The sequence below is a fragment of the Colossoma macropomum genome, unplaced genomic scaffold, assembly GCF_904425465.1.
Source record: "Colossoma macropomum unplaced genomic scaffold, Colossoma_macropomum, whole genome shotgun sequence".
NCBI classification, from domain to species: Eukaryota; Metazoa; Chordata; class Actinopteri; order Characiformes; family Serrasalmidae; genus Colossoma; species Colossoma macropomum.
The window spans coordinates 17,376,040-17,393,489 of NW_023494786.1; the positions used below are offsets into that span (position 1 = coordinate 17,376,040).

The following is a 17,450-nucleotide window of genomic DNA, read 5'->3' on the forward strand; positions in this document are numbered from 1 at the left end:
TTCAGAAAAACGGTACTAAACTCTCATTGGGGTGGTACCCCTCATCATTGGGGTGTTACCCTCATCACTGGGGTGCTGCCCTCAAAGGTAAATCTTTAGCACCTTAAGTTAGGGAACATAACTATCATATTTCATTGCAGTCATTTTTTAAGTTGTATTGACACCACAATTCCTGTTGTGACTCCAAGCTTTCAATTTGATTGATGTACTTAAAAAAATAGGTTATGAAAGGGTACAAATACATACTTTTGGCCTGGGAAAAACTTTTAGGGTATACAGTTAGACATTAAATCCACCTTTATACTGTTTGTACCTTGATAGATGCAAAAATGTACCTGCACAGTATCTTTTTTCCTGACATGGTAGCACAGCATTTTAAACTTGAAACTTAGCTCTAAACCAGTTGTGCTCAGTTTCTCATTAGGTTGAACAAGACTGTCAACTACCTTGTTGAATCTGGCAGTTCTCACAAAAGTCTTTTGTGCACTTGTGAGCAGAGCAATTGCATTTTAATCCCATTTTCAACACTTTCTATCTGCCAACAATCCTGAAAAACTTTCAAAACCAGTCGCTGTTTCTACTTTCAGAAATCCTTCAAAAGACAAATTTAAAGACAGAGAAGAGTTGCAGTGACAGTATCAGTGGTTTAGGCTAAATAACAACAGTATTAACTTGGGCTGCAAAAATTAATAAAATTTATACACTCAGTGTGATGTCATTACTGTTATCTGCTGCTGAATAAACTTAAAAAACAGCTAATATGATTTTGGTTTAATTACACAGCAAAAAGAATGTGTTACTGCTCATGCAGTCAGAGACACACTGAAACGGACAGTGCATTTAATCATAATTTTTCATTCGTCATATCATTGCAATAGCCAACAACTTTATTGCACACTGCATGATAAATTACAGGTAGCAAAGGTAGTAAACGGTCAGTGGGGTGGGAGGCTCAAAGATACGTCTTCAGTACTATATATATACACTTTTATGTTGCATTGACTCCAGCCTTTTCATTGTACTTTTCTATTTTATGTGCAAATATGCATCTTTCCCCTGGGAAAGTGAATGTAGGTACACAATTGGTGCTTAAGGTCATTGTTACAGTTTTGAGAGCACATTTACATTGTTTGTACCTTTGTGAACACAAAAATGTCTGTACAATGCCCTTTTTCTGTATTTTATGTCCATGCCGTGCAGCTCTAGAGCAAACACAGCATGAAGGAACTTGGGCATTCACCAGGCCCTAAAACTGAAAGTTCAGTCCAACTCTATGAAGTATAATAAAATGCTGTTGGTGGCATAAACAAAAGGTTTTATATTGCTCTGTTTAGCTTTCCAGATATTCTCAAGCATGCATCATTTGCATCACACCTCATAAAATAAAATTTACAACCAGGAATATGATGACAAAGTTTTAGCCTAGCTAACTAGCTAGCTTTGAGTGTGGTTCACTGTATGCTAAATCATGGCGTCATATGACTGCTCACTCCTCACTAGCCCATTTTCTAGTAGTTGTTCCCTGTTTGAACATAAAATCATGGATTTTCGCCAGATCAGAGTACATTTAGGGGACCAAAGGAACATTGATCATCTTAGAACATGTGCTATTTCGCTTTTAAAACACGTGAATAGCTTTAAACTGAATGGAGCGCTGGGTTATCTACTCTGCTTCTGTTGCCAGTAGGCTCGTAGCAGGTGCAGAGCTGAGGGAGAATAAGCCAAGCTCATTCACCTGATGGCTGAGGATTCACTCAAGGACAGACAGCACGTTTCTCTCAGCGGAATGTCTGTCTGTGACGCGGAGCCATCACAGCCTGAAGCAAGGGCATTCTCTCAGTAGAGAGTGAGAGAGATAGACAGAGTGAGCCAGACAAACAAAGACTGGGTGAGTGGGCGAGAGCGTCTATGTGTGCCTCTCAGATCAGTGCGAAGACTTAAAAGGAAAAAAACTAAGTCGTCTAAGAAAACAAAGATTATTTTCATTAATAGAATTGTACAAATGCTCTGGCAGATCACATTACCCTCATGGCCTCCAGGCAGAGTTGGAACAACACCCTATTCGTCACTCAGTCTTTACAAAGGAGGCGTATGTGTGCAGCAACACAGTGCTGTGTTGGTGAAATCTGAGTTTTCAAACAGAGCTCTGGCCAGAAGCACTGGGAGTTTCAGGCAACTACGCTTGAAACTGGCCAATAACCACAATGAAGTGAGTGCTCATTAGGACACTGGATGCCAAAAGAACCAAGAAGCATGAACACGAGACTGAAAGGCCAATTAGTTCTGGTGTAGGACAACATTCATGAACAGAATCAACAGAGGGGTAATTCAGGGTACTCTGCTCTATGTCTGAACTGACCACTCACATGGTCTAAAAATCCATAATAAATGCCATAAAATCACTCTTCATTTGATCTTTAAGTTCTTTGCAAGAAGAGAAAAAAAATTATGTTCTGCACTGGGGAGGTCCTTGCTGAGCAAGGCCTAATAAGTGATTTCCAGGGCCCTCTGTAATTACTTGCCTAGAATGGACTAAAACAATTGTAAATATTTAATCAAATCAATCACAGCAGCAAAAATTGGATGAGATAAGAAGGCCGGACTGAGAAAAAAAAAGTTTTGATGGACTGAGACAAGAGCAGGTAAACGGCTCATCCGCTTCAGCAGAGGCTGTAGACCATACAAAGCAGAGAAATTAAACTCTGGCACTGTGAGGTTATTCAAGCTTTGAGCTGAGATACTCGTCTAATAGCAAGGCAGTCAAGAGAAAGGATTTGAACCCGCTGCCTGCAGTCTGCTTCTGACCGTCAGCTGAGCACATTTGCATAAGCGTAGCGTCTCTCCTCATGATGATCACTATCATCATGTGAGCGGCCCACGCTAAGTGTTCCATAAACCAGCTCAATAAGGTACGGCCTAGTCTTACTTCTTCTCCCTCTTAACTGCTGATAGGGCTTAGAGATCAGGCTCCATTTTCATGCTGATGAGCGGCCAAGAAGTGACAATTGGAGGATTTGCAGTCTGGAGCACGGAAGAATTATATGGATATGAAAATCTCTGTATTTGCTGTTGCGCCCACCATAACTACCCCTGCCAGAGCTGTCTAGGAAATACATGCACTATATATTTTTGTAAAGAATAAAAAAAAAATGATGCGAATGAAGTCTCATTTTTTAAAAGGAAAAATGTGTGTTGAACAAAGCAGAGGGAAAGAAAAAGTGTCAAAAGCAAAGATGAATAATTCAATGAGCACATATCCTGAGTACTTATCCTCTCTGTGTGCTGAAAGATGACTGAAAGAGCATTGATGTCTTTGTGCCAGAATAAAATGAGTGAACGCATTTCAAGACTATAGCCAATTCATTTTGACACTGACAGTGTTGTAATAATATCCTTTGATGAACTATCACTATTAACATGAAAACTCAAGTAACAGTAAAACGCAGCTCCAAATGAACACAGGGCACTGTACTATGGTGCTTGATCACACAGAAGAGCGTTTCAGCATCACATTTCAGTGAGGCACACAATAGGCCCAAGACAAACAGGCCAACAGGCCAGCAGACACTTACGAAGCAGGTAACCGGATGGCTTGACATGCTGCTTTAACCATGAGTCATGCGTGCTTTACCACAGGTAGGCTATCATTACTAAACATTAACCTTAAGAGCGAATAATAAAGCCTGGAACTACGGAGGGGAACTATTTACGTGCTGAACGTGTTCGTGTAGAGAAAGCGAGCAAACACGTAGAAACAACTAACAAGTGCTATAACGTCTAATGACGTAGGCCTGCGAAATATTAAAGTTTGAATCTCATTATAAACGTACACGTAGACTTGTTTGGTTTCCATGCACAAGTCGCACTTTACAAACACTGCAATTCACAAACGTCCTAAAAAACTTTAACGTGTCGCGCACAAGTGAACTCTGCAGTCTGTCTGAAAGTGGGTCTTGTATGACTGCATTACAAAACGGGTGTCGATGGAACAGCAGAAATAACAGTCAGGAGTGAGCGTTGCACTTACGTGTAGGTTTGCCTGACTCACTCATGCAGCTCTCCGAAAGCTCGTGCCTCAGGTGCCTCAGGTGCCTCAGGAACCCCCCCCGGGGTCTGAATACCAGCATCAAGTTTACATCCACACTCGACCTCTGAGCACTCACTCTGCAAAACCTCCACACAAACTCCCACTTTAGCGAAAGACGGAGGAAATCCAAAATGCTCCGAGCCCCACTGATAAGGAAACACAATCTTGGCAGTTCCAGGTAAACTGAATTACCACCTGACACAGGTAGGCTAAAGCCACGCCTCTGGAGCACGTGACTGACTTTTTAGTTTTGTTTCTTTCATTATTTATTTCTTTTTCCTGATACTTGTTGGAGATTATTGTTTCATAAATAACATAGTGAAACACTGGGATGCTTACAGGTGCATGTATATCTGTATAACTGCTTTTATTAGCCTACATTTTAATAGACATCTGCATCAGAGACTATAATAATAATAATAATAATAATAATAATAATAAAAATAATAAGAAGAAGAACATAGCACTTTATAGCCTCCGCCTCCCCTAAAAAAGTGTTTGTATAAAATGATGTTTAAGACGTAAGACTTTATCATATCCAACAACTACATTTAGTGCGATAAGGAAAAGTGCCACAGAACTTGTTCTGAAGCTGAGATGGATTACTGGCTGGGCCAGTGGGGCCAGTGCCCAAGGGCCTCTGTCTGCCTGGGGCCTCGGTGGGCTTCAGACCACAAGGCTCAAGATAGGTCAAATATGTGGGATGGTCCACTGCAAAACATTAGTTACACAAATGGCCCTTGAATATATTAATTAATTAAATGAAGAAATATGATATGAAGACATTTCTGTTTTAATTGTTTTTGGTGCATGAAAATAATATCTAAATATTTGAATCCTATGATGTAGATGACACAGTAGAATACTGCACATCACTAAAGCTAATTTTGTTAATTTTTAACAGCAAAAAATGAAGTGCAGTGTTGTTCACAGTGGACATACACACAAACATTAACTATTGTTTGATCTCACTTTTCAGGTCTTTAATTTTTAATTATCATATTATTTTCATTTATTACGAGTGTGGGGGACCTCCAAAGACTTTTCTGTCCAGGGGCCTCTCGAGACCATTCTCCGCGCCTGGTCTGAAGTGATTAAATTTTGTGTAGTTATACTTTGGCTAAATGTCTAAAACTTTTTATTACTTGTGATGTAAATTTCATATCTTTATTCACAAACAAGTTTGGATTTTCTATAGATTTGTTAAAAATCAGCAGTCTCGTGTAACTAAATGACTGAATTTAATATTTGTATGATAAAGTAAATGATAAAACTTAGCCATACCAGTTGATTGATTTGCAGTTTCTGAAACAGGCATTTAATGTGTTAATTTTTTTATTTAGCAATATAGTCCTTGTTGATACAGAAATTGGCTAAATATTCTTTCTGCATCCCCTTTTTGTTCGCCAATTTTTGTATTGTGAGGATAACATACCATCAACGCAAATACAAGTAAGATGCGCGGTAGCTAACATGGTAAAACATCTTTTAGTTAAAGTTATTTTTTATTTGTATTGTATTGTTTTTAGCTAAAAACCACTAAGCAGTTGAATGCTGTATGACTGTAATAGCTATACTTTTGTAAGTTGACTTGTAGGTTAAACGTTTTCCCAAAGTCCTGTTTACACCAGTATAACCTAGATAACCTTGAACTTTACACTGTCTTGGTTAAGTCTTCAGTGAAGGCATGTAAATAACATGCCAGCTAATGGACTGAAAATGTGCAGTCATGTCTAGGCCAGTTATGTGTGACAAAGCAGAAGGGCTTTGCATCTGTCACACTGGGTGCCCTTGCCTTATTTCCCAAATTAAATCAACCTTATAAATTAAATAACCTGCTTTAAAGCACATCCGTTTTAAATTCACCTTTAGAATGTGTTAAATCAGCGTGGCATATCAACACATGGATTTATTTGCATGCACGAGGCTCGCTGATAGGCCTGTTAGGAGCGTAATACGCATATTCAAATGAAGACGTATTCTGGACCAGTTACGTAAGGGCAGAATTCAAAGGAGCTTCCTGTGAATCACATAAAACCTCTTTGTGTAATAACTTCACATTTACAAATAAAAACTGCAACTATGCTGTAGAAAATTACAAACTATTGGGACAATATCTCATGCTTATAAACAAAACAGATAACACACATTGGAATACAAAAAATGAAACGGGGTTGATCTTAAATGTCATTCTATTATTCTTCTAAGGAAGATGCAACCCACTGAAGAATAGCGTGTATGTGGCATGTCTTTCCAGAGAGATGGAATAAGTGTATTAATAGGCAACCTTCCCAAAGGCTTTTGCTGTGTTGATTAGAGAGGAACAAAGGAAGAACCCTCAAGGGCATGCCCTGTTGTCTGACAGGCACTGGATGCAAACCTGGCAAGCACATGGCAAGACAGAGTGACACCATTTAGCTCCTTTGATCAAAATAGACGAGAAGAGTGTGCCAATACACTGGGGTCTCCGAGATCTGTCAGCCAACCTTCACTAGCAGACCGCTCGCGAAGACAGCCTCTATGTGTCTTCCTTCTTGCCCAAAGAAAGGAGAAAGCGTTAGCTCTCACTCATCTCCCTGCACGGGGAGGGTTCCTTTCCTTCTGTGATAATTCACTGGGCCCGTCTGAAAGGATTACTCACTCTGCTAATTATGAACAAAACACACTGTAATTATGCACTGGAGTGGATTTATTTGCTGTACCCCCACTCTAATTATGCAAGCAAGAAGAGCTCCCAAATTGGCCCGTCCAGCAGAACAATCGCACATGTGTCCAGTGAGGTGGAAAGGTGAGGAGGCCGCAGGCTTCATTACAGAATAGGGGCAGAGGTGAAGTTCAGGCTTTCTGAATCTGATGTGAGAGACAGAGAGAGAGAGAGGTGTGGTTACTTAAATTAGATCTAACACCTTCCATCAATATATATCATACAGTCAAAAAAAGATGAATAGCCATATTCCCATGACTTGGTAGCTTCATGGGCCTAAGTAGCCATATGGTGGTTTGTGAAGTGGGTCAGGGACAGTTGCGCTGGGTGTTGGAGTTACGGCAGAAATACATACGGGCCTGTAGTTGGTTTGGTGTATGAACATTGTGTTGGTGAGCATTTGACAATGTGCCTGCTTGTACATTTTCAAGGCATTTTCAAAACAAGGGAAACAGGACTAATATAGCATATCAGGACCAGCAAAAGTGTTCTGACTTTTACTAAAGCTAATGCTTCATGTTACTTTCAACTGAAGGGCAACAACAGGATTAACTGAGATTTATCAACTGGGGGTTTAGGTTTACATATATTCCCATTTTATTTTACATCAAGGGGGATCATTGCTGTGTATTAATTTATAACAATTCTGGATATAACAAGGTATAAAGGATTTACAGCTCAGCACTCTGAAAGCACATTTTGATTTTTAGAGTCAAGGTTAGATGATACTAATCAGATATTAATCATATTATAGCATAGACATTTCTTGTGTGTATAAAGATCACTCTCAGCAATTAATAAAAGTGAAAAACTTACAAGGATAACTTTTGGGACTGTATATGTGTACATACAGAGACAGCAATATTTTTAGGATTAAAGATTCAATATAAGATAATCCCTGGCATAAGTAAGGAGAATGTAGAACTGGCAGACCACCAAAACTATCACCATCAGAAAAACAGTACTTAAAGCTCTCATCTTTGAGAGAAAAATCAAATTTCACTCTGGCTTCAGATCTGAAAAAGTCCACAGGTGTTTCTGTCCATCCTTCCACTGTGAGAAGACAATGTGTCTTCAAAAAAAGAACATATATAATGGGCTGACCACCCAAGAGTCCAGACCTCACTTTCACTGAGTTTGTTTGGGATTATTTAGATTGTGAGAAGCAAAAAATGCAACCAACTTCTAAGACTGGACTTTGGAGGTGTGGAAATATAACCCTGCAGATTTCTTCGAAAGCAAGTGTCCCAAAAAGAATGGAAGCTGTACTAAAGGCAAATGCTGTATAATTCTCAGTGAATATATATGTGTGTGTGTGTGTGTGTGTGTGTGTGTGTGTGTGTGTGTGTATGCGTGTGTGTGTGTAAACGTGCTCATGTGTGTGGGCCGGTCTGTTTGGGAGGGCTTTGGTCCCAGAGCAGCAGTACTTCAGGGTAGGACCAGCAGGCCAGGCACACAGATGCTCCTTCTATTTGTGACGACCTCCCCTGGGACATACAAAATGTTTGCCTGACCCCCTTCTCTAACAAAACGGACTTCACCTTGCTGGCAGTTTCATATTTGTTCAGTGCCACGTCAGTAGACATTTCTCTATGAGTAGGATTTGAATATTGTAGAGGGAGCACAACACAGCTTGTTTGAGTAAGCCCCATTCTTACAATGAATCATTCAATGTTTGTGTAGTAATTATGTAATGCCTCACCAGTATGGCATTCTTTTAATAGAATGTCCCCCCCTCATGGCTGTGCTGTGTACTGCATGACACATATTGCTGATCTGCTTTGATGTTGAGCCTTCACCATGGCTGTAGTGTACTATATGCCTGAAGGCATGTTAAATGGATGTGATAACTTAAGATGTCTTATTTTGCAGGTTTTCAGAGGGCAGGGAGAAGCTTTGTCAGGAGCCTACACAGACATAATTAGGTCGTCACTATCCTGCAGCCTACCTTAAGCTTCTCCAGCTAAGAAAATGGATAAGTGCTAACATCTAAAAAAACAGCCAATTGTCTTCTCGAATCTTGTCTTAGGTGAGTAAATATTTTAGCATAGCCTCCTCAGGAAAGTCCTCATGCAACCCTGAGAGGGCTCAAGTAGTCAGATGTTCATACTAGGTTGGAATATGCCAGCAAAGATGACTAATTGTCGCCACAATGTCAGCATCAGTGAAAGACTCCAGTTGGCAGTGATGTTTATTTCAACTGATTCCAGTTGGAGACAGAACTGGAACTACATCTCTGTTTCCTTTTGGAATCATTTGGAACATTTGCCCCAGGCTTAAAGGCAACCCATATGTGTGTCAATTACAGTTCTACAAAGCAAACTTATACAAATAAGTGGTCAGTAGGGTAATAGAGGGTGACCCTGAAACCAACATTCTGTGATACAGCATTTTTATATAGGTTACACTCACTGAGTGACATTTGATCTGTTCTCTCTAACCGAGGCAGCTGGTGTGGGATTGAGTTTGGCAACCTGACCTTCAGACGCTTGACCGAACTGTGCTACACAGTTCATAATTCTAATTGCTTTGTAAGGAGGCTACAAATCACACTGACTTGACACAGAGGCTCTTAGCTGGGATGAGATGTGACCTGCTTCTGAAGCCATCTGGAGGAGTCAAGGAGAAGTTTGGCCTTTAATACGTCTGCCTTACACGGACGATGGCCTAAACTATCAGAATGTAGAGACTATCAAGGCAGAGCAAGATCTACTGTATGAACCTGCTGACTCATGAACACAATTTAAGGAGCCCATATCAGGGAAGAACAAAATTCTCTCATTTTGTTGAAGTTTGATGTCGTATGCAAACATTGTTAAAATTGTTTCAAAATGTACTGTTCGCTTCTCAGTCCATACAGTCCATATATGGAAATTAAGCTGCAAAAACAGCTTGTTCTGAATTTTTGTGATGTCACAAAGACCAAAAGATTTACATATTACCACCGAATCAGCTTACACTAATGTAGCCCCGCCCACTCATGTTGATGTTATATGGAATGTTTCAGCGTGGACTGCTGTTTTGAATGAGGCACAATAAAATGCAGCCAATCAGAAAAGATATCTACATATGAATATACATAGAGATTTACATATGTCCATTTTAAAGTATTAAAGATTTTTCTCATCATCTATACAACCTACATTAGATTAGCCCTGCCAGTTTATGTTATAAAGAGTGTTTTAGCCTGGACTGCTTTTGAATGATGCACAATATGGGGCAGCCAATCAGAATAGAGGTCATTTACATATATCTATGTCTTAAAGGCACAGTAACAAAAGAGCCCATTTAATTCTAAGGAATAAGAGAGGTTGCTAAATGGTCATGTAAAAGTGAATTATGACTGTTTTTGGTACATAAAACAACACGTATGTTATAAGCAGACCTCAGGAAAAATAAAATACAAGTCAAATGTAGGATATGGGCCCTTTAAGGTACAGTAACAAAAATACCTTCTTTATACAGGGATAAAGAGAAGCTAAAAATGGTCATGTAAAAATGAAATTATGACTCTCTTTGGTAAATAAACCAACATAAACATCATGAATGGACCTCAGGAAAAATAAAATACAGGAAAAATGTAGGAAATGGGCCCTGTGTGATACATGCCTCAAATTAAGCTTAGTCTTCATTTATACTCTTAGCAAAAAGGGTTCTGTATGGTGCTATATTTAAGTTCATTTAAACAATCAGGGCTGTCCATCATAAAGTATAGCAATTTAACCATACAAAAAACAATTTAAGCAACCAAATAATCATGATTCTCTATGTACAATTGCCTTTATTAAAGAACCCATGAAGAACCTCTTAAACAGTCGTATGCAGAGGTCTGGGAGGTCAAAGTACATGTTTTGTTGATTTGTAAGCAACTTCTGCACGTTTTAATGTTTTATTAATTACTGTTTATTTGTTAAGACACATTTTTTTGTTTTATTTTTTCCAATATGTTAAACTCATAGAAATAGAAATTGTGCACTATAATTTGCAGAAAATATTTATGTTTGTTCCCTGTAGAGGATGTGTTCATTAATTCTCACTGAGAAAATCAACAAAAATTGTCTTTTGGCTGTGGATGTTGAAACTTTTGCATATGACTGTATATACTTTAAAAAATAAATGTTTTAAGGAGAATTCTTTGGAGTGATGCCATAGAATGTTCCCTAAAGAACCTCTCAAATGATTTTTGTAAATCAGATGTGTGAGTGTGAAGAACCTTAAAAGAAGGTTTAAAGAATCTTCACATGATGATGCTCTACACCACCTGCACCACAAGGTCCCCAGTTTGACATGCCTTCTCTACATTAATTAAAGCATTTTCCTGGAACTGCATATCCAAGTTTAGAACCATTTAGGAACCCTTATTTTTAAGAGTGGAAGAACAGAATCAGTTGTCTTTCGACCGTGTTATTTGACCTTGTTCTCTTGTTTTCTTTGAATTCTTTTCTGGTGAAATGTTTCTCCCTGCAGCAACATAGTGCATGCGTCACTACACGAGTTCAGTTATTCAAAAGACATCTTCAGGTTTTCTTCTCTCTCTGCCAAGCACCACTGTATGACTCAGCTAATCTCAATTTCAAACTCCATTAACTTGGTCCATTTTGTTTCACACGACTACAGCATTTCTGGCCTAGATGCATTCTAAAAAGGAGCTTTACCTGTAAGCAGACTTACTTCAACTTACTTGTTTGTCAGTCTTGGTACTCTCACTATCAAAGCTATTGAGATCAGAACAGGCTAAATCTGTTATCGTATCAAAATTTTCCCCTCATTTCTCTGTGTTTGGCCCAAATATGTTTAGATGTTGTTTTAGAGCAGCTGTATTTATTTTTGCCTTTTTGGATTCATGTCTAGTTCAGTGGACCTTATGTTACATGCTCAGATCAGTTTGATTTGGCAGAGCCGTTGCTGCAAGCCCTCGCTGAGCAGGCAGCTAGGCTTGGGAGAGGTCATGCATTTGCTAATTGCCTATTGGCCCAAATCATATCAATCGTTGTCAGTTGCGTTGTGCAAATCTCTGGCTTCAGAGATGGATGCTCACTTATGCTTACAACTGACAAAAATGTGTAGTGCAAGACCGAAAATGGGTCGCATCAATTCATAATTCAATGCTGTGCACAGACACAGATTTTCTTTAGCTCCAGTGTGGTGCTGTGCCGGCTTCATTGTGAGCTCTGCTGCTTTGATGAATGCTGATGTTTGTGAAGAGTGGGCTGCAGTTGCTTTGATCTTTTTAGCTCTACCCAGTTGATGCTGTTATATTTTTGATCTATTAAGCTTGTGTATGATTGATTGATGTGATGCACTCATTCATCTTTTTAACCATTGAAAGAGTCGTACCACATTTAGCATATTTCTACATTTTCCACTGAAGGAAGATGTGCCCGTTCAGTTTCTTTGGCTACAAAATTGCATGAAGTCTCTATGAAATGCTGCACTATTTTAGGATTTAGCTGTATAATTCTAGTTTCGTTATTCTCTTTCCATCTATAGATGGTAAAACAGGATATTTCCCTAAGCCCGAGAGGGTGAAGGGTAATAATAGGGCCAAAACCCCTCTGCACTGTCGAGACCACATTTTTCTTTCAGAAAGAAGAGGGCGGATGCTGAAACAACTGCTCCAGAACAGGAAGACACGGTATTTGTACTAAGTACTACGTATACGATCTTCTTAGTGGGCAACTGCGGATTATCAAATGATCTCATTTGGCACAGAAACAAGAAAAAAAAACCAATATCCGCTCAGTGGGATTTTCATATGATTTCTTTGTAAACCCAAGTAGCTTAAAAAAGCAACTGAATATTGACGTTATAAACCCAGTCATGTTGGTGGAATCTGTCAGTTTGTAAAATGTACATTCCCTATGTATTATCTGATGCACCATTAGTAACATCCCTGATCTGTGTGTTTAAAGTGATCCTTGATCATTTAATCTTGAGGTAACCTCAATTTATTTGTATGTTTTATTGTTGTTGTTGTTATTATTATTATTATTATTTGAAAATATACCGTGTCTACAGTTATGACACTTTCTTAATGAATTCCACAACTTCCCAAGAAAGGCAAATTCTCCAATTCTGTTCAGCACAGTAATGCTGCATAATAAAAAGTAGTACAGCATTAAAATCTCTTCATCACATTATATTGTGTAAATATCCACACTATTAAAAGCAGGACACAGATGTTAGTTATGCAGTTTAGTGGTATATGAGCCAAGATCTCCAACAGTCACGTTACGTTATGTTATGCTGTTTATCAGCTTCGAGCTGCTGTCTCTTTAAATACATGCAGCACCACCTACAGCCAAAAGATGGCGACATTTTGACGGCATGCGCAAAATATCAACGCGCTTCTATTTTCCTCTGAGAGCAGAATTGTGTTTAATTGCTGACAAATTTAAGTCCATTTTGAGTGACTAAATAAATAAATAAATACATAAATAAATCACCCACATGGGGCTGATATAAGATGCTACATGAAGCTTTCTGGACAGCTGAAAGAGAAAATAGCAAATTCTGTCATTTTACACAAAATTCAGCTTTTACAAGATCTATCTTTGTTTACTAGGATCAAAGTTAAAGTTCATGCGCAGCAACATGTACCTTCAGAAGTACAGAGGTCTATGAAAAACACTGTAAAGAAATTATTACAAATAGGTCTGAACCATTTGAGCAAAACTGGGGAAATTTGTGATCTGACCAATCTTGTGACCGTGATTTGAATTGTGCTTATATTTTATAAATGAAGTGCCTGTTGTTTTGGCCAAGAAGACCAGAATATCCACCATATGTTATAACAAAAGAGGACTTCAAGATAGAAACAGAAAAAACGGGGGAAAAATGACAATAATAAAAAAGAAAAAAAAACAAAGTCAACATTAAATATATAACTAAGGAAATATTTACAATTCTAATGAAACAGTACCAAGAGTGTCACAAATAGTCAAAGATGAAGTAATAAAATAAGTACACAATTTAGAAAATAACTAAAAACTGATGAAACAATACTAAGATTGTTGGAAAGGTCAGAGCTTTTACAGCTTTTCAATTGTCAAATTAGGAATAAGGATCACTTTTTCTGGTTTAAGACTTGAAAGCTGCCATTTACTGCCAGTTTAGTGTTTGGGTTGTACACAGCATGTGTGTGTGTGTGTGTGTGGTTGTTTTTGATTGATCTAAGTCACAGGTTCCCAGCCCTGGTCCTGGCGGATCCTCTGCCCTGCACAGCTCTACTCAGTTAGGGTTCACTAATGAACTGATTCGTTGGATCAGGTGTGTTGGGAGCAGAGAAAACACTGAACTATGCAGGACTCCAGGAGCAGGGCTGGGAAGGTCTAACTCATCTAAAGGCAGTTCACAAGCTCCGTGCCATTAGGTGAAATTTATTTCTCCACTTAAAACTTAAGACAACAGTGTGGAGAATAGAGTCTAATTAAAACTGCATTTCTTGCACTCTTTCAAATGGCGACTTGATTCATCTTTCAGCTTTAATTACAAGTGTGTGTGTGGCAGTATGGAGGTGTGTGATGGAGTTAAATACATACATACAGGCCTGTGGCTGGACTGGACGTTCAGTGTGCAGGCGCGCGTGTGCACGAGAGGTCACTGTGAGGCTTATTTCTCTCATTAAATGAAACAAGTAACAAATACCAACTCCAGTTTAATGTGTGCTGAATCGCTCATAGAACAAACCGACTGTAAAAGAGAGCATGTCCAAACCTCGCCTATTGACTGTGATCATAAACTGCGTCACACGCGACAGGTCCACTTTAATCTGACCAACTTCAGAGACGCGGAGTTTCACTTTCGTGCTTTGAACACGGACATCAATGCGTGACGTCATCATCTCACAGCTCATCAGAGGCTGAACTCCTCATCAGGTCTTTTATTTAATATGTAAAACAAGTCGATAAATCTTCTAAAAAATGAAGTTTGAAAATGCTCTGATATCACATCGCTGTGTTCAGTGAGCTACTTTGTGTAATACGTTTTAGTTTCCATCTCATATTTAGAAACAGTCTAATTTCTGTGTTCCTTAACAGCATATTCGACGTTGTCTGCGTTGTGTTGAAACTCTGAATATAGTTATGGACTGTAGCTGATAGGCTCATGCTGACAGTGAAATGATAAATTGCGTCCGTCAGACCTGCTGGGTTTGTTTAATTCACACAGTTTATTAGCCCTATTAACTTGAAGGAATGTTCAGTAGCCTAAAGGGGGAATATTTCAGGATTATGCTAACGCAAAATAAAAATTTTCCAAAAAAAAATTTCCAAAAAAAAGTTTGGAATCAGTTGTCATGTCAATAACTGAAGCTTTCAAAACGCATCATAGACCACCTTTAAGAAGTTTCTTTTTTCATGATATATGTTGTTGGGAGTGGGCTTCACATATAGAGGAACTATCAATGCTATATCAAGATTAATTTCACCTTTATTAGAGAATAAAAATGTCTTCCATTATATATCAGCTGTCAGCTGTAATTAAACTCGATATATCCAAAACTGTTACAATTGGACTTACAAGCAATTTAGAATTAAAATCTTCAATTGTTATTATTTTATTCAGTTTTATACAGTGTCAAAGTTAAATAACGTATAATATCATTATTGTAGTACATTTTATTGTTGTATTGTATTTAAAGTAATTTCTTTATACGTTATCTACCTTAAGATCTGATCACGTGTCGAATACGAAGCAATGTTTTACAGCTTTATTTTAGAATCTACATCTCTGTCCAACAGTCTGGACACAGTTCACATTTCTTCCTCCCTACTAATTAGTTAAAGTTTGTTAAGTTGTAGAGTACTAACACCATAATAGATTAATTTCATACATTTATCTGCAACATTTTTCTAACTTTTCCCAACTTTTCAGCTGTGATTCCAAACATTTGGACGCTCGAGCTCCCTTATTAAATATTCAATCACGTAGCCTAGGCTATAATAAACGTTTTCTGCAAACTTTCCTTTGAACTTAAAAGTATCAAAGTAATCAAACTGTAAAGTACAAAGGATATTAGGTTCTTTAAAGTGTTATATCAAAAAGATAACTGCCTTTGAACGACCTCTGCGCTTCCACTGTGAACACAAGAGGTGTTAATTGACCAATAATGGAGTTATTAATACCAGCCCTGGACTCAGTTTGAAGTCAAGATGGTGGAGAGAATAAATACTGAGTTACTCGAGAGGGAGTTCATTGTTGAGACAGAACAGCTGAGGAAGGAGTTAGAAGACAGATCCAGCCTGCAGGAGCCCACTTTACATGACCAGCGCCTGAAGTGAGAGGAGAAGAACATGGACGCCTCCAAGTTCTCCAACTTCACCATCGACTACATCCTGGGCGAAAACACTCACACGCCTCACACGCAGCCAGTGGTGCAGAGTCCTGGAGCTGCGCAGGTCTTCAGAGGAGACTTCAGTGAAATGAACCTGCTGCCATCGAGCGGCTTCAACTCTCAGACCAGAGGGGGCGCTATGATGGGTCTTCAGCCTCCGTGCCCGGGAATCTACGACCTAGCACCTTATTACAACACCTTCAACTGCTGTGGACCGGTCACTTACTATCAAGCTAACTTCAACATGAACTGCTACGGCAGTGAGCGGTGGTTTCACCCCCATCCAGGTAAGCTAGCTTCTAAATCAGCCTGATAACTCTGATAAACTAAATCCACAAAGTTCACGTGATTTATTAATGTGATCTGTTGTTTAATTGTCTACAGATTGCGACAGAGAGGAAGCCCACTGTTACCAGAGTGGTCAACAGAGGCAGAGGAACAGGATAAGAACCGTGTTCACAGAGAACCAGACGAAGCAGCTCGACCAGCTCTTCTCCATCACCGAGTACCCGAGTGTGGAGGCCCGGGCAGAGCTAGCCAGAAACACCGGCCTCAGCGAGGAGACAGTCCGGGTAAGACAACTAGCGTTTTTAGAGGCTCTGCTTCAACATTTGCATTGTGTTTCCAGTGTTGAGTAGCTTACTTAGGAAATGTACTCAGATTAAACGACTAATAATCAAATAAGCAACATAATATTTTAAATTTATTTCAAGTTTAGAACCTAATCTAATCTGATTGCTTTTGAAATATTTCTGATCTAACTGCTTTGTTTGGTTTCATAATTGGTTAATGGCTTTCACAAAGTTCAACCATCAGCCCTATAGGGCCCTCTTTCTCCAGCGGTCATTGTAACATTTTGCTATTATGCAGTTTATAGGTACACTCAGTGAATTAAGAACAAATAGACTTATTTATTCATTGATTGTTGTCTAATCAAAAAATGCAATAGAAATCCATAAGTAACTGTAATCTGATTACACCTATTTTCTAAGATATCCTACTTAGACCACATCTTCCAGATTGTACAGATTGAACAGATGTAGTCTGTTACTGCTCAACACTGCATATATCTAATAGTCACTTCTTATTTTCATCATTATTTATATCCTTGTTAGAATACAGCACTCAGAATCTTGTTGTTCTCTTTCAGGTGTGGTTCAAAAACCGTCGTGCAAGGAGGAAAAGACAGAAGCCCTCAAGTGACCCTCCCCAAACGGACCTGGCGTGAGCTGCTGTTTTGTACACACAAAATAAAGTTTTATTAAATTTACCCCATTGTTGTGATGTGCTTATTTAATCCTGCTCATTTTCTACCAAAAAAAGAA

At 38.8% G+C, this 17,450-nt stretch overlaps 1 protein-coding gene across 1 annotated transcript; it reads left to right on the forward strand.

Annotated features, from left to right (window-relative positions):
- The first annotated feature begins 16,084 nt into the window (after positions 1 to 16,084).
- dharma lies at positions 16,085 to 17,373 on the forward strand. Its single transcript, XM_036598785.1, has 3 exons — positions 16,085 to 16,412; positions 16,510 to 16,697; positions 17,276 to 17,373. The coding sequence occupies exons 1-3, from the start codon at positions 16,085 to 16,087 to the stop codon at positions 17,351 to 17,353; spliced, it is 594 nt and encodes a 197-aa protein (XP_036454678.1). The 3' UTR covers positions 17,354 to 17,373.
- Positions 17,374 to 17,450: the final 77 nt, after the last annotated feature.

What these genes read in the sequence shown, in the direction of transcription:
- dharma (XM_036598785.1), top strand. Translation starts at nt 16,085, where the DNA reads ATGGACGCCTCCAAGTTCTCCAACTTCACCATCGACTACATCCTGGGC. An exon ending in GTGGTTTCACCCCCATCCAG is followed by an intron (nt 16,413 to 16,509) that starts GTAAGCTAGCTT and finishes AATTGTCTACAG; the next exon opens with ATTGCGACAGAGAGGAAGCC. An exon ending in TCAGCGAGGAGACAGTCCGG is followed by an intron (nt 16,698 to 17,275) that starts GTAAGACAACTA and finishes GTTCTCTTTCAG; the next exon opens with GTGTGGTTCAAAAACCGTCG.